We start from the raw sequence: 21,133 nt of genomic DNA, 5'->3' as shown, positions 1-21,133 counted from the left end.
AGCCGTAGCCGATGCAGGTGAAGTAGTGGTCGGCACGGACTGAATCCACGCCTCCTCCGTGGCCATGGCGATGAAGTCGTCGGAGCCGGTGGTCCAGGTGATCTGGCCGACGGTGAACGTGAGGCCGTTCAGCGTAGCCATGGAGCCAGAGATGATGACCATCTTGTTTGCTTGGAGAGCAGTACGCACACCCCCTACCTGGCGCGCCACTGTCGATGAAATATGGTCGGCAGTCTACCTAGGGGTATGCCCAAGGTAGTAGATTGTCGGCAGATAGATGCGCAAGCCACAAACAAGACAGTGACGCAAGACAGACACGAGGTTTTATCTAGGTTCGGCCGCCAAGAAGGCGTAATACCTACGTCCTGCGTTTGATTTGTATTGCTGTATGTCAATGAGAGATGTTTTTTAGAGGGATCCTCTGCCCGCCTTATATAGTCCGGGGGGCAGGGTTACAGATCTGGAAACCAATCCTAGTCAGTTACAATTGCCATATGTGGCCGGATAAGGATTCGTATTCTAACCAACCAGGATCCTGCTTGATCGCCAAATCCGCCTTGACTCCTTGTGCGGGACTCCGATCAGGTTGGCTAGGCCACACGTCGTCTTTTGGATGGACCGGACCCATCGATCCGGGCCAGCCCAAGCTTAGCTGTAAGGGTATAGGGGTTAATACCCCCACAGCGTCCCCATGGTTTTTAAGGCGACATGGCGAGACATGGTGAGCCACTCATTCGAGTTGCCTCGGCAAGCATAAGGCGAGCCAAGGCGACACCACATGATTATAAATAACTTCAAAGCAGGAGCATGGAGTAGGGATAAAAAGGAAAATAAAAAAGTAAAAGAAGAAGGACAAGGAACAAAAAAAGGCCCAGCCCACCAAACAGTCCATAAAAGCCCTCCCCAACTATCGTGAATTATCTAGCGCTGCCACTGCTCCTCTCTGGTGCATCTTCTTCCTCCTAATACTGCTCCTCTCCAGCCTCCATGTGCCTCTTCTCCCTCCAGATCTGTTCTCCATGTCCACTGTGGGAGCTGCCTCCTTCTAGATCTCCCCTCCCCTTCCTCACTGCTACTGCCACCCCCTTCTAGATCTCCCTCCCCTTTCTCACTGCAACCGCCCCCTTCTAGATCTCCCCTCCCCTTCCTCACTGTTGCGCCCTCCCTTGAAAGCCCTAGTTTGGTTTTGGATAATTGATAAAACCTAATTGGACTAATCCTTACATCTAAGTGTGTGACTAGATAGGATGGTCCAATCCAAGTGGTGGAGCAAGATGAAGTCCATGGTGATGGACATGTGATGATGATGATCATGCTCTAGACTTGGAAAGAAGAAAAATAAAAATAAAATGGGCTCAAGGAAAAGGTATATTTGATAGGGTCATTTTGTTTTGCCACTCAAGACACCTAGTGGGTGTGAGTGGATTTATGATAGATAGCCATACTATCAAGAGGAGAGAATCTTGGTTGAAACGGTTGTCAACTGCCACTAGGTGAAGTAATTAATGCATATGCATTAGGACCTAGTGTGCTAACAAAAGGGCCTGTTCGGCTGGTAATAAAACCGGCTGATAAGCCGGCTGAAACTGTTTTGTTGTGAGAGAAAAATACTGTAGATTCTAACTAATAAGCTGGCTGATAAGTTCAAGCGAATAGGCCCAGGCCCGCTTTGGAAAATGTTTGGAAAAACGCTAACACACGTGCACTATGGTGAGACACTTTGTTGTTGGCTATTTAGGAACAGGGGTGGAGTGATTAAGTTGTATGAAAAAGCTATTTCTTAGTGCCAAATTTGTGTGGTACATTTAAGAAGAAATAGCACTTAGAAAATAGAAAAAAGAGTTGAGGAGCTGCTGGGCTGACTGCTGCTGTGCTGGCCCAAGAGAGCAGCAGAGGGGCTCGGGCGCCTATTGGGCTGCTGCTTTGGCGTTGGCCCAGGTGAAGACTTGGGTGCTCGGTCCCAGGGGGCGCACGGCTTCGGACTGGGAGTGCGGAATCCGCGGCCACTGCGTGGCTCGACGTGCGCGCGCTTCTGGACTATCGCGGGCAGCGGGGCCGCACCGCGTACGCGGGTTCGAGGAGCTAGCGTGGTGCCTGGTCTGCGGACCCGGGCTGACCGCTGCCTCGGACCATCTTTGGCTCGGAGTCCGGCTTGGCGGCGTAGCGCGTGGCAGAGCTGGATCGCGCGGCTTGGCAGTCGGACCCAGGTGAGCGGGGATTCCGCAACATGTTCGGTTGGTTGGTTCGTATTGTTGCGCGTTTGTAAAAAAGTACTGCTGGCTGGTTTGTGTGAGAGAAAAATATTGTTCCGGCTGAAAATTTACGATCGTTTATGACAAGCCACAACCAAACGAACAGGCTGCCGGACCGCCGCCGCTGCGTCCGGTTTGGCACGAGGGAAAGCAGGGTGCGAGCGGCGGCTTCAGACCCACGGTGGCTGCGGCCTCGACTATAGATGGCCAACGGCCTGCCCGGCACGGCCCGATGGAGTCGGGCTGGCACGACACGCTGTGCCTCCCAGGCCGTGTCGGGCTGGGCTTCGTGCCTAGCCGATGGTCTAGACACGGCCTGCTGGACTATTTTTCGTACCGGGCCGGCCCGGTAAGCACGGCTTGTGAAGCCTCTCGGGCCGGCCCAAGGCCCGCTTGGCAGGGGGGCAGCGCTGTGGCGGTAGCAGGCGCCCTCGTGGCCAGCGGCCTGGCGCCCCGCGGCCGTCGCTCTCAAGGCCGGCGAGCCTGTGGCCGTGGACGAGAGAGAGGAAGAGAGGAGAGAAGGGGAAGGAGACGACGAGTGGAGTGCTCCACGCGGCTGCAGCCAGGCACGAACGCGCGACCTCCACGCTCAGGGCGCGGTCGCTGTCGGTCTGCCCAGCCAAGCCGCCGCCGCAACCGGTTGTTGTCGTGGAGGAGTGAGATCCGGTGGATTCGGAGAGAGAGCGGGGGTCACCAGCCGCGAGGAAGAGACGAGGAGGTCGTCGGTGCTCGAGGCCGCTCCGCTCGAAGCTGCCGCTGCGAGGGCACGGAGGAAGAGGCCAAGGGGGCCACCGGCACCGTGGAGGACGACGTGGACGGGGCCGGCGGCGGCGTGGAGGACGACACGGACGGGGCCGCGTGGACGAGGCGAGTGGGCTGAGCGCGACGCCTGCGCGGGGTGGGTGGGGGAGGGGGTTGCGCGCAGGCGAGCATGTGCACAGAGAGCTAAGGGAGTGCAATGGCTGGGGGCTGAGGGGAGGGGGAAATGAAGTTAGGGTTGCTGCCGTGCTGCCGACCTGTTGGGTGCTTCTGCTGCCGTCGTCCACGTGAGCGGGCCGCCATCGGGCCGTACGCTATGGAGCGGGCCGTGCCATACCGGCCCACATGCCTGGGGTAAGGCCCAGGCACAGCCTGCTCCTCCGGGCCATGCCAGCCCGGGCCCGCTCGCCACTGGCCCGGGCCATGCGGGGGCCGGGCCAAAAAAATGGGTCTCGTACCGGGCCGACGGGCTCAGGCTGCATAGCCATATATACCTCAGACCGATGGTGGCGCGGGTCTGGCTATGGAGGCTTGTGCGCGCGGGGAAGTAAAGGGGCACACGGTAGCTCACAGTTGGCGCGGAGTGGGTTCGGACCCTGGAGAGTTGGTTCGGATGCCGGGTCCAAACCCAGTCCGGAGGGTTTTTCCCTCTCTGGAGCTCTCTGTGTACGTCCGGACCCTAAAGGGAGTTGGTCTGGATCTAGGGTCCGGTTCTATGGTCCGGTTCCACGTAGACAGCATGACAAATAGCGACCGTTGGGATCTAACGACGTGTTTGAACGTGGGGACACGTGGCCCGATCCGGGGGTCCGGACCTTCACTGTAGATGGTCCGAAACCTAGGTCCGGACCTTGGGTCTGGACCTCCCTGATGGCATAACGGCTATAACTTTTCGGGGCTCTATAAATAGAACTTGGGCGTGTTTGGCTCATTCTCTTGGTCATTCTTACATGTGATAGCATCCTTTGAGTTGAGCAAACACCCTCCCACTCAACTCCTTGCTTGATAGTGCAAATCAAAGTGAGATTGAGTGATTTCAAGTGCATTTGCTTGAGTGATTGCATCTAGTGGCAGTTGGGATCGATTTGCTGCGGTTTTCTTGTTACTCTTGGCATTTACCGACGTCTAGACGGCTTGGAGCAGCGGAGGAGTTGTGGCAAGAGTTGGTGATTGTTCTTGGGCACTTCCTGGTGATTTGTGAGGGGTTCTTGTGCCTTCCCCGGCGGAGCGCCAAAGCCAATTCTAGTGGATTGCTCGTAGCTTGTGGATCCCCATCTTGTGTTGGTTGTGCGGCACCCGATTGTGGGTTAGGCGTGTGATGCCTATTAGCGCGTGAACCTCCAAGTGGGTGAATCGCTACAACGAGAACGTAGCTTGCCAGCAAGCAAGTGAACCTCGAGGATAAATCGTTGTGTTATCGTTGTCTCCGGGATTCTCATTGTGATTGATTGATTGTCACTTGCCACGGCCGTATAACATTCACCACCTTTCTTGTATTTACTTTCCTAGTGTAGGTAAGCTCTTTAGTGTAACTACTTTTGAGAGCTAGCTTGTGTCTTGTTAGTGGTTAGTGAGGCTCTTTATTTAGTCTTTGAGAGCTCACTAACTTAGAGAGTAGTGACTTAGCCTCTTATGTGAATTATATATCATAACTAATAGAACTGTGGATAGGTGGCTTGCATTTTTAGTAGACTAGCGCAATACTCGCTTCACCACTTAATTATCTAACCACTTGGCTTAATTGTTGTTGTAGAAATTTTTATAGGCTATTCACCCCCCTCTAGCTATTTTGGACCTTTCACCCCTTCAAGATCTAGAGCCCACAAGAACCAGAGGCCAAGGAGATGGAAGCAGAAATGGGTGGTTAGCCTTGCCTGGTCCTCCTCCAGTTCTTCCTCTTTCTCCCTCCCGGACTCTCTCATTTTGCTGATTTTTGGTCGTGGCGTCGAGGATGCCCAATTTTTTTCAGCGCCTGGACGCCTATGTGATGACTTAAAAACCATGGGCGTCCCTTTCCATGTTGTCTGTATAGTGCAATTATCAAGTTTTGCCACGTAGCGGACGATCTGAGGAAGACAAACTAAATCTGTCTTTGATATACTCTTATTTTTAGAGACCATTTGGTGTTTTTTGTCCTTTTGTAATGGCTAATGTTTTTCTTGATAAATGTATATGAAGTTTCAGGATATAGCTATTCAATTGCACAATCTATCTAAAGATGAATAGGCCCCTTGTGTATCACTTACCTCAGCAGTGACACTCACACACTTGTGATCAATCCATGGTTATCTAACATCACATATAAAAATTGTCAAGGATGTAAGTGAAGCAGGTAGAGACATCTCATCACAATTTTGCTAGGAGGTTGCAAATGATTTGTTACTTCTTATGCCTAGGAATTAAATTAGATCTTACTAGCGAATATGCTCGTAAGATGCAGCAGAACATAGAACGTGCAGCTTGAAGATTTATGCAATGTTCGTGTCATATGTTCTAATACATCTTGAAATCAAACCACCATGGCAGCAGCCATGTTGTTTTAACTCATATGAGCATGGGTTGTGAGTCAGGATCACAGACATGACAGAGGTGGCATTGTGGGAAGTAAAATATGGCAGCATGAAGAATCCTTTCTCTGAGGTATAAAGACTTGAAACAGGTATGTCATATGAAATCATCTTTATCCAAGGGAAAGGACCAGAGTCTGGACCCTGACCAAGACTTTTGCGCAGCTTACAGGAGGCTATAAACCGCACACATAACAGTTGCATCTTGCATGTATGATGTATACATAATATTGCATTAATCAGTAGCAGAATGAACCACTCTTGCTTTGGTCAATGGACACCCAATCATTTGTTGATGTCCTGGAACAGCTCTGGCAGATGCCCATTCGTAAGCCTGCTCCGTCTTGTGATCTTAAGATCTTTCTTCTTGGGTTTAGACTTGGATTTTACCCCGTCGATCTGGGCAGCTGCACGTCGTTTCGCAGTGTTTGTCATGGGCTTGATGCCATTCTTCTGAAGCTCCTTTTCTACGTCCACCATGTCACGTGGTAACTCAGTCTCCCGGAAGAAAAGTTTCAGGTCATCATCAACCTTGGTCTTCGTTTTAGGATCATTAGGGTACACAATGTCCTCCTGTGAGTCCATGTTTGATAACAGCCAAACTTCACCTGCTGCCTTCAGTGCCTACAGCATGGCAGTACTCAAGATTAACCATACGTACTTGAATATAAATAGTAGAATAAGCTTGGTCACTTATAGTTCTATTATGCTAATGGACACTGCAACTAGAGAGAACACACAAAAAGGGCCAACTATATCATGGGACTCATTAAGCAGTACCAATTTGAACAGAAAATATATAGGCTGACAAAAAGATAAACTCAAGTACACATTGCAGTATACCTTTGTGTGTTATACAGTATGTAGAGCTAACTAACTTGGACATATGCTTTAGCATTTTTGTTATTAAATAATTGGGTACATTTTAGAACAGTGTAAGCATCACGTGATGTTTAACGTAACATGTTAAGTATCAGATAATGAGAATTAGCATCACCTGCAGATCTTCCATTACAGTTGGGTATGCATCCTTGATTTCCATGACAGCAAGACCCTCTGCGAATTTTCTTATCAAAACAAGTAGTTGATCTTTTCCCTTAAGATCATGCTTGGACTGCACATATGCCAACAGTGAATTAACACCTAAGACATCAGAAATCAGAATAGTTAACTGCAACAAGAAGACAAAACAATGAAGGCCGTTAGAATAAGCACACAACTACTGTAATGATCAGGAAATCCTTATCTACTTTTTCCTTAGAACAGCATTCCAATGCATTTTAATCGTTAAAAGTTTATTGGCCATGAAAGCTATAGTTTACCACAGTATGATACACAACTATCATGAACCACCAAATTATGACAACTGAAAGAAAACTGAGTTGAGAGGAAGATAAATGACCGGCACAAGCAATGAAGTCATAACGTATGAAAATCCAAAATTTCCAGGTTAGTAAAGTAAAGGAATGCGTATTAGATACTACTTAAGCAGCTGATGTTACCAGAGAATGCCAAGTGAATCATTCACACATTTCACTGCCAAATTTCCATGCTAATATTAGCAGTTCAAGTCAATTATGAACAACTATAGAGTAATAATTCCTTTACCTTGTAAGAAAAACGTCTCCCATCATACTGTACTTTGGGGTTGTTCCTCAAACTGTCAGAGACCGCCTTGTTACCATGAATATCGACATAAGTTGCTTCATTTATTTGCTCTGCAGTAAAAGCTTGTCTTGTCTGGAAACACAAAAGAAATAATAATATCAATTCATGAACTAGATGCAGCATTGTAATCTATAATGAAAGTTTTATGTGATACTTACTGTGCTGTCCCTTATGAAGATATAAGAAACTTCTACAATGATTGCTTAAATGAAGAAAAACGGGCCAGAACAGAAAATCATCATAGGAGTTTTTCATATTTTTGAAGTATCTAATTCTACTCAGTGAAATGGTTCAAATATTTGATAACTGATATGTAGCATCCACATATGACAACCAGAATAGCCATTTCACTTTGGCCAGATAGCAACTCAGTGTACTACCCCAGCCTGTCGTTGATCCATCCTTGACATTCTGTTTATCATGGGCTAGCACACATAAGGTACAACATAGCAAGACTGAGCGTCTTACATGTGAGGGAAGGCATTCAGACAGTACCACAAATTGGGAAGGGGGTGGCACATGGTACAAATAAGTGTTCTATAAGCTGAAGACTTAGAAATAGGATATCCATTGAGCCAGGGCTTCTATAAACAATGATAGTTCAACGCTTCAACGATTTAGTACTAGTGTGTACAGATAAGTGTTGATTTCCAAAATCAGGTCATTATTTTTGAGGCCAGAGAAGAAATCATTCCCTGACAACATTACACACTAGTACTAAAAAGAAAATACAGGGGGGTTGTAGCTTAATAAAGAGTACCTTGTAAAGCAGTTCGATGACAAGTTTCATCTGTGCTCCAACAGGAGATTTCCTAATCGAATTAATATGCTGAAGCCTTTCAGTATCATTTGAAAATTTAATAGATTGTGATGATCTTGCAGGAACAGATGGGGCACTTATTGGTTGGGCTCTGTGCTTTGGCTTCGAAACCGAAGCTTGATTTGCAGCTATGCTAGTCAAAGATGACTGGCACCTCTCCTGCTGTTGCTTGAATCTGGAGAGGCTATCCTTGAGGTCCATCTAGAGAAAGAAATTTTATGTAAGTGATCGATTGCCACACAAACAAAAAAGTGAACACCAGAAAAAGAACTGGAGCTGCAGCATACTGTGGACATGTGGACGAAATTAACACTGTCAAAGACACTGATAGGGTGTTTGGTTTGAGGAATGAGTTAGTCTATCATAGTATCATCTTCTCATTCCCCACTTTTTTGTTTGGTTTGTGAAATGAAATGGATTGATGCATCATCATCTCATTCCTCACACGTTAATAATTAGTACTAGTGCGAGGAATAGAGTTATTCCACCAAATTTTAGGAATAGGCTAACCTCATCTAGAATGGTTTGATTTCTGTGCAAATGCATTTCATTGTACAGATGGAAACAATCAGGTTTATACTTCCCAGGAATAAGATGGATCAGTATAGCATCATCCCTTCAAAGACCAATTGTGTGAAATCTACAAATATGACAAAGTGCCTTACGACAGCTGAAAATTTTAAAATCTCAATTGTCTAAATCGAAGTCCAAAAAATGTGATTCATTTCTGTTGTCAATCATGATAGTATCAAGATTCCAGAAACTTCATACGTATAAACAAAAGCAGGTACCAGCTAGCTTAACTAGAATCCAAGGCACTTCAAACAGCTCCTTACAGTCAGGTAGTTTGCTAATAATCAAGGCCAATATGTTCCATCTCGCGCAAATTCAGGCCCCCACCAACCCCTGCCCCCCACCCCCACACACAGAAATTGAGCACTTTGTGGCCATCAAAAATCAAAATGGCGCAGGTGCAGTGCAAGCCGCCTGAAGCGCATCAATCATCTGGAGAAATCGGGGCAATTGCTCGAGTAATTACGTCCTCAGACCAGACCAGATCGGATCCAACGAAACCCAAAGGAACCCGGGCAAACGCGGTAGATCATGACCCTAACTGATCCCCCGTGCGGGAGGGCGGAGCGAGGAGATCGGCGGCGGAGATGGAGGTGGCGTGCGTGAGCCAGCGGGTTCAGCGCGCTAGCGCGTGGCGGCAAAACCTTGATCGATCGGGCTGACCGGCCACAGAACTCCCACCAAATCGCACACGTAACATCGCCGCGATCGAACTCACCGGATCGCGGCCGATGCCACCGGATTTAGTCCGATCGGAAGGGTTCCCTGCTTTCGCGTCGGCGGCGGTGGATACGCGCGATCGGTGGAAAGGAAACGCCGGCAGGGTGTGGGGGCTAGAGTTCGTCAGCCTCCGCGACCTTCAATTTCCTTTTTAATGATACTACAACCAGAACTCAGTCACAGCAGCGCGCGCGGAACGCGGCCTGGAGTTCAGATGTGCGCCGAATACGGACTACCGCTAAATATATATATACCACGTCGTCACGTATACGCCCGGACGTCCGTGCCGAAACGCTAGGACGTTGCCACAGGTCCATAACTGAATACGGAGGAAATTAATTTAAAAATAAAATCAGCAGTAATGACAATCTATTGCTGATCCATGGACGTGGTCCGAGCGAATCACAGCAACATTTCGCGCGTCCGCATGCATAGACTGGCAGGCGTCACGGTCACGCGCCTGCATGCACGCAGCAGCAGCACCATGGACGTGCTCCGAGCGAATCACAGCAACATTTCGCGCGTCCCCATGCACAGACTGGCAGGCGTCACGGTCAGGCGCCTGCATGCACAGTGTCTTTCGTAACGGTATTTTTCTCTTACAACAATCCAGTTGTAACAGTATTTTTGTTTATTTTTCAGACCAGCCAAACAGCCTACACCACCTGGCGGTGCGGTCATGCACGCATGGATGCAGCAGCACTAGCACCTGCAGGCGCGTGCGGTCACCCACGGCGGCACGGTGACACTACCGGATTTAACTTCTTTGCCGAGTGTCTGATATATACTCGGCAAAGCCTTTGCTGAGTGTTACACTCGGCAAAGGGCGCTCGGTAAACAGTTTATCGACAAAGATCTCTTTACCAAGTGCACTTTATCTGACACTCGGCAAAGCCTTTGCCCAGTGCTAATCTGACACTCGGCAAAGAAAAGTAGCCATGACAGCGAGAGCCACCGTGATGGTGGCTTTGCCGAGTGTCAAGGTCAAGCACTCGGCAAAGGTCGCCGCTTTGTCGAGCGCCGTTGACTCAGACACTCGGCAAAGGTGGCCGCTGTGCCGAGTGCCACCGGCAAGACACTCGGCAAACAGGCGACCTTTGCCGAGTGTCTTGCACGTGGCACTCGGCAAATCTGTGATTTTTGCCGAGTGCTATGGCCTTTGCACTCGGCAAAGCATGTTCCCAGGTAGTCACCTTGCTGAGTGTCATGGCCATTGCACTCGGCAAAGTGACTGAAAATAATATTTTTATTTATTTTTTGCATCCCATCCAAACAAACAGAATATATATATAACAAACATCACCAACATCACATATATATCATCAACAGCACATATATATCACCAACACCACATATATATCACAAACGTCACATATATATCACAGACGTCACATGTCTCACAATATAACACAAATAAGTTCACAAGTAATCCAAGTGCTCCATCATCTACAACCACAATTGCAAATAGAAGTTCCATTAACAACCACAAGTATCATCACCAAGATAGCCAATGAGACTGATTTGGTAAAGGATTCGCTGAAGCATGAGGATCGTTCGATGCCGCCGATTGATTCTACACAAAGGAGAAGAGATTGCATGTGTGAGACAAGATAAATATATACCATACATGAATAAAACTTTCATACTCCACTAGGTTTGACCGTAAGCATGAACATACAAACTAAAACATTTATATGGGTGTTCAAGTTTGTATGGGTGTTACTTAACTTTCATACTCCACTAGGTCTTACTTAACTTTGTCGATTAATTACTAGACTTGGTGTTCAAGTTTGTATGGGTGAAACTGAGGCATTTGAAGAGTACATTAAAATTGCTCATAACCCTAGATTTGTTTCTGTCTCTAGGCAAACCACTAGAGACTTCGTGAATTACTTCAATGGTTATCGTGCTAAGCTTGTTGAGTCTTTCAGTTGAGCTGGTATTACCTGTGTTTGTATTACTTCTGACATTTGGTCTAGTAATGCCAAGGAGGACTATCTTAGTGTTGTTGGCTTGTTGCTCACTACATTAACTCTAATTAGCAACTAGAGAAGAAGGTGACGGGTCTTAGGCTTATTGATGAGAGTCTGATAGTGGACTGTTCTAGCTATTTATGGTTTGTCTGAAAAAGTGTTTTCTATTACTTTTGAAAATGCACCAGCCATGGATAAACTTAACCTATACTGTCTAGATACCTTGATGTTGGTCAGTTGTTCTTGCATCAGCGCTATGCTTGTCACCTTATCAATATTATCATTAAGGAAGACCTACATGATGTTAAGCCTTTGATTGAAACATTTAGGACTGCCATGTCTTTCTTAAATTCTTCTAACCAAAGAATTGTTGCATATAAGAGCTACTACATATATTGCATATTGGTGTCATAGTTTGCCATGTTGAAAGGTCCTAATGGCTAGAGGGGGGAGGGGGGGTGAATAGCCTATTAAAAAATCTACAACAACACTAAGCCAAGTGGTTAGATAAATATGAGGCGAAGCGAATGTTGTGCTAGCCTACTAAAAATGCAAGCCACCTACTGTCGGTGTTTTGGACCGGTGGGCCCTCAACCAACTAGTGAAAATGTACTGCGTGCCCCTAATCCCGGATGGTGATGCAAAGAGACACAAGGTTTATACTGGTTTGGACAATAGGTGCCCTACGTCTAGTCTGAGAGATCGATCTCGTATTCCTTACACCGAAATGCTCGTAGTAGGGGGTTACAAGCAGGGCGGGAGAGGGAGCTAGTCCCAGGTCTCTACGTGGAGCGGCATGGATAGCTTGAGATGTTGATCTCAGGCAGCGGGGAAGCATGCGCCTTATAGAGTGTCGAGCGTGTGTTCGTTTATCTCATGAACTCGTCTATGCCTGAGTGTGTGCGAGCGTGAGAGTAACTCCCTCATCTGTCCTTAGAAACGGCCTCGGTCTCTCCCTTTTATAGTTGAAGGGGGACAAGGGTGATACATGTGTTAGCTACATGGCGTCGTGCAAACAGAGGCGGCATGTCCGAGCCCTGTAGCCTGTCACTGTGGCGGTATGGTCGATGGAGTGGTCCTATCCTTGATGCACTAGGGCGACACACCGGTCACACCCGATCCTATGTGACATGGGAGCTCCAGTGATAGCTTGACGCAGGGCATGGCGGGCAACGTGCCGGTCGCTGTGTGTTGACCGCGTAAAGGGCCGAGGCTCAGTTGGTGCTGAGGCTGATCCATCGTGGGGGGCTCGGTGGGCGTGAATCCCGAGGTTGCCAAGGCCCTAAAGTGGATTGCCGAGGCTTGGAGGGAGCAGTTGGTCCTGTACACTGATTCCGAGGCTATAGTGACCTGGACTTGACTCCCCATGCCGAGTTGCTCCTGAAGCAGGGGTTAGGTAGCACAGTGCAGTGCGGGCACCGGTCATGGGCACAGTACCGAGCATAGCGGCCGGTAACCCCTGCCCTGTCCTGTCCTATCCCAGACGGTATGGTGCTAATGCGACTTCCCGTCTCGTCGGCTGCTCTGCTGTGTCGAGCCGTCATCCGTCAGATGTTGCAGGAGCGGTTGGTCGCATTAATTGGACGCGACACTCTATTGGGGAGATTGGTCGAGGCAGAGGCGACGGGGTTATTGCCGAGCTGGCCTCGAGTGAGACGGAGAATCGGCATCTCGTCCGAGGCTTTACGCGTGGGGCCTCGGGCGAGACGGAGAATCGATTCCCCGTCCGAGGCCTTTCGTGCGAGGCCTCGAGCGAGGCAGAAAATTGGTAGACCATCCGAGGCCTTTCGTGCGAGGCCTTGAGTAAGGCGGAGGGTCGGTGGCCTTGGTCAAGGCCGGGGGTTAGCCAATAGTTTGTCTCTTGGCATTGATTTTAACGGGGTCTAAGCAATTTTTTCGGTTGTTGCTTAGGGGACCTCTTTTTATGGTACCCGATAGTAGCCCCCGAGCCTCAGGGAAAGTGTGAGCGCTCTCCCTGAGGTTTTGACGAGACTCGGTTCGCGACAGCTCCTGGCGGGATGGTGTTTCATACTCAAGGCGTCGGTGGGTGCGCACGAGCGCACCCACCGGGTGGAGCCCCCAAGGCCCTAGAGGAATGGATTGATTCCTTCAGGGGCTTTTCTTACGTTGTGCGAGGGGTTTTATTGCGTTTGCTGAGCCCATGAGTGCGAGTTCGGGTCGCTGAGCCTCAGTTTGGTTGCAGGAAGAGCCCCTCGAGCCTCTGCTCAGAGCAAGAGGGTGATTAGGGGTTTCCCTATCTTTTTTGTGTGGCCCTCATGCATCCTTTTCGTTCGGAAGGAGGGGTGGAGGGTGCCATGCTACCCTCGGTGGACGCGAGCAGTGACACCTCCGGTGAGCTGTTATCGGTAAGTCCGAGTGGAGTCCCGTGCCCCATTCGATAGGGGTTGGCTAGCAGTCCAGAGATGCACTCCAAAAGTACTAAAGGGCTTCTCTAGTGGGTGCCAGGGCCATTCGATGGGCCCCGGTGGCTCGATGCCTCCCGACGGTGGGATCCCATTTGAAGACCTCCCTGCCGGTCTTGGACATGACTTAGGGCATCCCGAGCAGTCGCTTGCTTAGGCCTCGGCCATGTGCGGGCTCGCCCATAGTTGTCCCTAACTCTGTTGCCCTAGGGTGGCTATCGAAACCCTCGGGGTCCAGCCTTCGAACCCCTGGACCGTAACGGGCTCGATGCCCTTTATCGCATTTTTCCGAGCCTTCGAGTGCGAGCTTGGGTCTCTTGTCTTCGTCCTGGGTGCAGGAAGAGCCCCCGAGCCTCTGCACAGGGCGAGAGGGTGATCAGGGGTTCCCCTGGCTTTTCGTGCGACCCTCGCGCGTCCTTTTCGTTCGGACAGAGGGGTTGTTTGCCGAGCCCACGAGTGCGAGCCTAGGTCGCTGGGTCTTAGCAAGGTTGTAGGAAGAGCCCCCTAGCCTTTGCACAGGGCGAGAGGGCGGTCAGGAGCTCCCTTGGCTTTTTGTGCGACCCTCGCGCATCCTTTTCGTTCGGAAGGAGGGGTTGTTTGCCGAGCCCTCATGTGCGAGCTTGGGTCGCTGGGTCTCGGCAAGGTTGCAGGAAGAGCTCCCTAGCCTCTGCACGAAGCGAGAGGGCGGTCAGGAGCTCCCCTGGCTTTTTGTGCGACCCTCACGCATCCTTTTCGTTCGGAAGGAGGGGTTGTTTGCCGAGCCCTCGCGTGCGAGCCTGGGTCGCTAGGTCTCGGCAAGGTTGTAGGAAGAGCCCCCGAGCCTCTGCACAGAGAGAGGGCGATCAGGAGTTCCCCTGGCTTTTTGTGCGACCCTCGCGCATCCTTTTTGTTCGGAAGGAGGGGTGGAATATGCCAGGCTACCCTCGGTGGGCGCGAGCGGTGACACTTCTGGTGAGCTGTTATCGGGTAAGTCCGAGTGGAGGCCCATGCCCCGTTCGATAGGGGTCAGCTAGCGGTCCATAGACGCACTCCAAAAGTACCAGAGGGCTTCTCTAGTGGGTCCTAGGGCCGTTCGCTTGGCCCTGGGGGCTCGATGCCTCCCTATGGTGGGATCCCATTCGGAGACCTCTCTGCCGGTCTCAGACACGACTTAGGGCATCCCAAGCATTTCGCTTGCTTGGGCCTCGGCCCTGTACGGGCTCACCCATAGTCATCCCTGACTCTATTGCCCTAGGGTGGCTATTGAAACCTTTGGGGGCCTAGCCTTCGAACCCCTGGACCGTAACAGGCTCGATGCCCAGTTCCATCGTCTGAAAGGAATTGGGTGGGGGGTATTCCCCCCCATCGGCTTGACAATGGCAGGCGCACCTTTTGAGGTGGTTTTCTCAGGGAGGCGGAACGGTGCCTGCCACTGCAGCAGTCGGACACGACGCTGTGCCAGTAGATGGACATAACTGTTCACGCGATTAATAAGGAAAAGGTGGGTACGTGGGCGGTAAAATTAGATCTGGATTAACTGTATCAGATTTGGGGGAAATTCCCCTGATTTGGTCGCCCGTCCGCTTCGTGCCCTTCCTGCTAAATACGCATTGAGTCTCGCCCCTCCCCTCCTTACCTTGCCTGCATTCACCTTTGCCGCCCTTGAGCCATCGCTAGGAACAGAGAGCACCGGGGATAAGAAGGGAAAAGGGCAAGATAGAGAGAGAGAGAGGCTTACCGCCGTAGTCGCATTCTCCACCGCACTCATGGCCGGTGCTGTTGTCATTGAGGCGGATGCTTGGGGTCGGTCCGACGTATTCGTGGAGATGCTCCAGTCGCTCGTCGATGATGGCCTTCTCTGTCTGGTTACCGACCCCAACAGGCCGGAGTGGATTGCTCCGTCGGGCGAGCCGAAGCCGAGGCCACGCGATGGCTACATTGTGAGCTTCGTGTCCTTTCATGAGCATGGTCTCGGCCTGCCGGCGGACCGGTTCATGCGAGCGCTCCTGCACTACTACTGCGTGGAGCTCCACAACTTCAACCCTAACTCCATCGCGCATGCGGCCATCTTTGTCGCCGTCTATGAGGGGTACCTGGGGATTGCCCCCCATTGGGAGCTGTGGCCCCACCTCTTCTAGGAGGGGCATACCACCAAGCCGACGGGCATGATGGGCATGAGGAAGGTAGTGAGGGCTAGTGGCTGCACTCTTCAAGTGTGCTAGGACCGGCAGCACCTTTACATCCTGGCCTAGCTCACGTCAACCAATCGCCGCTGGTACACCAGCTGGTTCTACCTCCGCAAATACGACGATGGACTTCCCCCTACACCAGGCGGGTCGTGGAGAGCCAGCCGGAGAAGTGGAGGTATGGCATCCTGAAGGAGGATCAGCCCAAGTTGCAGTCGCTCCTGGAGGGACTAGAGAGGCTGCGCGGCTGTGGCCTCACGGCGGCTATGGTTGTGGCGGCCTTCCACCACCGAAGGGTGCTGCCACTGATGGCTCGGCGACGGCGCCTATTCAAGATGAGACCAGATGAGCTGATCGAGGGCATCTGGATGTCCGCCTCTGCCCTCTCCGATGAGGAGATTCTTCATTGGATGAGAGAGATGGTGGAGGGGTGACTAAAGATCGGTGGTCTGACCCCGTTCGTGATGCGCCCATCACAGGGGTACCTTTATCTGGTAAGTCACATGCTACTGTGGCCCCCGAGGCCTCCTTGTTCCTCACTGTTTTCCAGTCCCTTATTTGTGTTCACCGTTCCTATAGGGGATGAGAGACGTGTGAACCTCCCCCCCGCCCGTTCCTGAGGATGCAGAGCAGCGGGCGGCGAACCGGGCATACGCCGAGGCGCAGAAGAAGCGAAAGGATGCCGAGGAGGCAAAGCACACGAGGAAGATCCTTGAGCGTGAGGGACTGGAGAAGCGCCACCGACAGCAGAGGCAGGACGGTCTCCCGATGGAGGCGTCTCCATCGCTGTCACTGTCGACGGACTCTTTGGGCGAAGATGATGAGAGCAAGATGGGGTGGGGTCCCCTGGAACATCTCCCCGATGTCGGGGAGACAGCGCTCGGGACATTGGCGAGCAGCCCGGCGCTTCCAGGATTAGGAGGAGTGGATGCCTCGGGGCCGGTGACCGCCTGCCCCAAAGCTGAGGCCGAGATGCCCGAGGCACGCCCCTCTTCCTGCCTCTCGACCACTACGGCCACGCTGACCACTTGGGTCATTACGGTGACGTAGAGTAAGAGGGCCTCACCCTTGGCCAGCGGTACCAGGACGAGAGGATTGGTGAGCAATGCCTTGAGTTTGGTGAGGGCTTCTTCGGCCTCAGGGGTCCAAGAAAAGCGTTCCGATTTCCTCAAGAGGCGGTACAGAGGCAAGCCTTTTTTGCCAAGGCACGAGATGAAGCGGCTCAGGGCTGCAAGGCATCCCATAACCCTCTGTACTCCCTTGAGGTCTCGGATCGACCCCATTTTGGTCACGGCCGAGACCTTCTTCGAGTTGGCTTCGATGCCACGTTCTAAGACTATGAATCCTAAGAGCATGCCTCGGGGGACCCCGATGACACACTTCTTGGGGTTGAGCTTGATGCCCTTTTCCCTGAGGCATTTGAACGCTATTTCCAAGTCGCTGACAAGATCACTGGCCTTCCTAGACTTGACCACGATGTCGTCTATGTAGGCCTCGACGGTCTACCCGATGTGCTCGCCAAAGACATGGGTCATGCACCGCTGGTATGTGGCCCCTGCGTTTCTGAGGCCAAACAACATAGTCACATAGCAGTACATGCCAAATGGTATGATGAAAGAAGTTGCGAGCTGGTCGGACTCTTTCATCTTGATTTGATGGTAACCAGAATATGCATCAAGGAAGGATAAGGTTTCACATCCCACAGTGGAGTCAATGATTTGGTTGATTCGAGGTAATGGGAAAGGGACTTTTGGACATGCTTTGTTTAGACTGGTGTAGTCTACACACATTCTCCACTTCCCATTTTTCTTCTTAACTAATACAGGATTAGCTAACCACTCCGGATGGGACACTTCTTTGATGAATCCAGCCGCCAAAAGCTTCTGTACCTCCTCGCCGATGGCCCTGCGCTTTTCCTTGTCGAATCGGCGCAGGCGCTGCTTCACTAGCCTAGAGCTAGCCTGGATGTCCAAGGCATGCTCGGTGACCTCCCTCGGTATGCCTGGCATGTCCGAGGGACTCCACATGAACATATCGGCATTCGCGTGAAGAAAGTCGACGAGCATGGCTTCCTATTTGATGTCGAGGGTGGCGCTGATCCTCAGCGCCTGATCATCGGGGTAGATGGGATCGATCAGGACGAGCTTGATGGCCTCCACCGGCTCAAAAGTCCTAGCGCGACGCTTAGAGTCGGGCGCCTCGCTACTGAGTCGGTCGAGGTTGACGATGAGGGTCTCGGCCTCTACGATTGGTGAGGACATCAACACCAACGATACATCCACGCCGACACGAGTACCAGTTTCTGGTCCTATTACTCGCGCCCGTGTTCGTCACATTAATCATCAAGTAAGTTCACTCTTGAGTTTCTGTCCATCATATTTAGACCATGGAGATGCGTGCACTCTAGTTTTGGTTAGGAACCAGGGAGAGGACCAAAAGGGACAAGGATTCACGGAGGCTGAATTTGGACTCCAGGACAGCTCGAACTTGTGATGGTCACCACGGTCGCATACGGACTCGGATTGGGGCGTTCAAGTACTTCATGGAATCCTTATGAAGTCTATTTTCATATGGATCTGGAATCAAGTCCATATCTGTTTTGAGGCGGCCGCAATGACTGAATTACTACTGAGAGCTTGTCTATCTAAAGGTGCTGCGTCACCTTAGTTTGGTCCAATGGGCCGTGTATCAAGTTGGGTCCATTAGGGATGCATCCTAGGGTTGGAGAATGACCCCAACACCCCCCTGGTCATCCTTCCACCTTCATATACTCCTTAGCTGCCACCAAGAATAGTCAGGTTTTGTTTAGATCAAGTTTAGCTCTCGCTACTTGCTTGTAAGCGCGCGTGCTGGATCAGCCGCCCGTCTTCTTGTCTTCGGAACCCCACCTTAATTGAGATTGAGTTTGAAACTTCCATCTACATCTAGTAATTTAGTACTTGCTATACTTGTTCTTGCTAGTTCTTCGATTGCTTGCAGGACGAGTGCCCTAGTGGTCAGGTGACGCACTCCACAAGATCGCGGCAGCCATTGGAGGTGGTGTATCGGTTGCTAAGGCGCAGCTTGGAAGGCTGTAGTTGGGCCATGAACGTCGTCTCCACCCATCAATCGAGTTATCCCACACCTCTCATCGAAAGATCGGAAACAAACCCTAGCGGGTTCATATCAACGATAGCCTCGGCGTACTTGATGCACTCGATGTCGTAGTCATATGCATGCTCGTACGTGGACTCGATAGTGATGATGCCGTTGGGGCCCGACATCTTGAGCTTCAGATAGGTGTAGTTGGGGACCACCATGAACTTAGCGTAGCATGGCTGCCCCAAGATGGCATGGTACGTTCCCTTGAACCCAACCACCTCGAAGGTGAGGACCTCCTTACGGTAGTTGGAGGGGGTGCCGAAGCAGACGAGTAGGTCGATGCGCCCGAGGGGCCATGTGCATTTCCCCAGCACAATGCCATGGAAAGTTGCAGCGTCATTCCGGAGCTGCGACCTATCGAGCTCCAGGAGCTCTAGGGTGTTGGCGTAGAGGATGTTGAGGCTGCTGCCTCCGTCCATCAACACCTTAGTGAGCCGGGTGTTGCCGATGATGGGGTCGACGACAAGTGGGTGCTGCCCAGGGTTCGGGACATAATTGGGGTGGTCATCTTGATCAAAGGTGATCGCCTCTCGAGACCAGTTGAGGTACCAAGGAGTGGCCACCTTCACCGAGAAGACCTCCCGGTGCTCCCTCTTTCGCTGTCGTGCCGTGAGGCACGCTGAAGGCCCACTGAAGATCATGAAGGCATTGTGCACCTCGGGGAACCCGTCGTCCTTGTCGTCGTCCCTATCGCCGGCGACCCTCCTCTTGGCATCATCGTCGGGGAGCCCGAGCTTGGCGTAGTAACGCTGGAGCATGGTGCACTCCTCGAGGGCATGCTTCACCAGGCCCTGGTGGTAAGGGCAGGGTTTTTTAAGCATATCGTCGAAGAGCCCGAGGCCTCTGGGGCCTCGGGGATTCTTGCACTCTGTAGCTGTGACTAGGCCGGCCTCGAGGACTTCCTGCTTCCCCTAGCGACCCTTCTTCTTTTTCTTAGGGAGGTGGGGAGCCGAGGCGCTGGGGGCCTCGTCCCCCCACTTCCCCTTGGCGTCGTTGTCGGGGAAGGTGGCCCCAACGGCCACTTCGCTCGAGGCGAAGTTGGTGGCGATGTCGAGGAGTGTGGCCACCGAGGTTGGCATGTTCCGGCCCAACTCTCGGACCAGGTCTCAGTAGGTAGCATCGGAGAGGAAAGCCTAGATGATTTCCGAGTCGCCAACGCTTGGCAACTCGGTGCATTTCTTGGAGAAGCACCGGATGAAGTCTCGGAGAGACTCGTCCGGGCCTTGGCGACAACTCTTGAGGTCCCAGGAGTTCCCAGGGCGCACGTATGTGCCCTGAAAGTTCCTGACGAAGACCCTTACCAAGTCACGCCAGTCATGGATCTACGAGGGAGGGAGGTGTTCTAGCCAGGCTCACACCGAGTCTAACAGGAACAACAGGAGGTTGCAGATGATGAGCAGGTCATCGTCCACGCCACCTAGCTGACAAGCCAGGCGGTAATCGGCCAGCCAAAGCCTCGGATTAGTTTCACCGCTATACTTCATGAGGTTAGCAGGCTGCTGAAACCAGGCCAGGAAATGAGCAGCATGGATGGCTCTGCTAAAAACCCAAGGGCCAGGCAGCTCAGGAGAAGGACTGCGGTCTTCCCCACTGTCGTAACAGCCACCTTGGTGCGGCCCCTCATTATCGTGGTGTCGTCGCTTGCTGACCACCTCGTGGTCGCCCTGCGCCTCGCGTCGGTTACCGAGGCAGTCATGCAGCAAGGGGACCCTGTTGGCTGTCGGTGCCTGAGCTGGCTCGGGATGAACTGAGGCCTCCCTATCCTGCTGAGGCGGTGCTGTGGGAAGCTCCGAGGCGCCTCCGCGCCGTCGGGAGGCAGAACTCTCGGCCTATTGCACTGCGGCAGTCTTGAGGAGATCCCAGAGCTCACCATGGACTAGTCACCCCTTCGTGGTAGAGGGCTCGGGCATTGTTCAGACTAGCATTGCCGTAGCCACGATGTTTTGGCTAGCGTGATTGAAGATTGGGGGTTGCTCACCCCCTTCGTCGTCGTTGATGCGGTGGTGGATGTCATGGGCCCTCCGCCATCACCGCGACCTCGCTGCTCCTACTCAAGAGTGTCTCGAAGCTAC

General features: G+C 51.7%; 1 protein-coding gene across 2 annotated transcripts; it reads right to left on the bottom strand.

Moving 5' to 3' along the window:
- Window positions 1-5,668: 5,668 nt before the first annotated feature.
- Window positions 5,669-9,501, bottom strand: LOC136489429 (transcription initiation factor IIE subunit beta-like). Of its 2 annotated transcripts, none has more exons than XM_066486072.1 (5): window positions 9,358-9,501; window positions 8,007-8,267; window positions 7,187-7,318; window positions 6,576-6,749; window positions 5,669-6,202 (listed from the first exon to the last, which is right to left on the bottom strand). In XM_066486072.1, exons 2-5 carry the CDS (start codon window positions 8,265-8,267, stop codon window positions 5,864-5,866), a joined length of 906 nt encoding a protein of 301 aa, XP_066342169.1. In that variant the 5' UTR covers window positions 9,358-9,501; the 3' UTR covers window positions 5,669-5,863. The 2 variants fall into 2 exon arrangements, with proteins under 2 accessions (XP_066342169.1, XP_066342172.1); XM_066486075.1 differs by having other exon boundaries at window positions 6,576-6,692.
- Between the last annotated feature and the right edge of the window lie 11,632 nt (window positions 9,502-21,133).

The sequence above is a fragment of the Miscanthus floridulus genome, chromosome 1 (genome assembly GCF_019320115.1).
Source record: "Miscanthus floridulus cultivar M001 chromosome 1, ASM1932011v1, whole genome shotgun sequence".
Classification (NCBI taxonomy): Eukaryota; Viridiplantae; Streptophyta; class Magnoliopsida; order Poales; family Poaceae; genus Miscanthus; species Miscanthus floridulus.
This window is presented reverse-complemented; position numbering and strand designations above follow the sequence as displayed.

Bases quoted from the DNA above. Each gene is read 5' to 3' on its own strand.
- LOC136489429 (XM_066486072.1), bottom strand. From the start codon at position 8,267: ATGGACCTCAAGGATAGCCTCTCCAGATTCAAGCAACAGCAGGAGAGG. The intron at 7,319-8,006 runs GTACTCTTTATT...TTGTGTTTCCAG, and splicing joins TCATCGAACTGCTTTACAAG to ACAAGACAAGCTTTTACTGC. The intron at 6,750-7,186 runs GTAAAGGAATTA...TTCTTGTTGCAG, and splicing joins GGAGACGTTTTTCTTACAAG to TTAACTATTCTGATTTCTGA.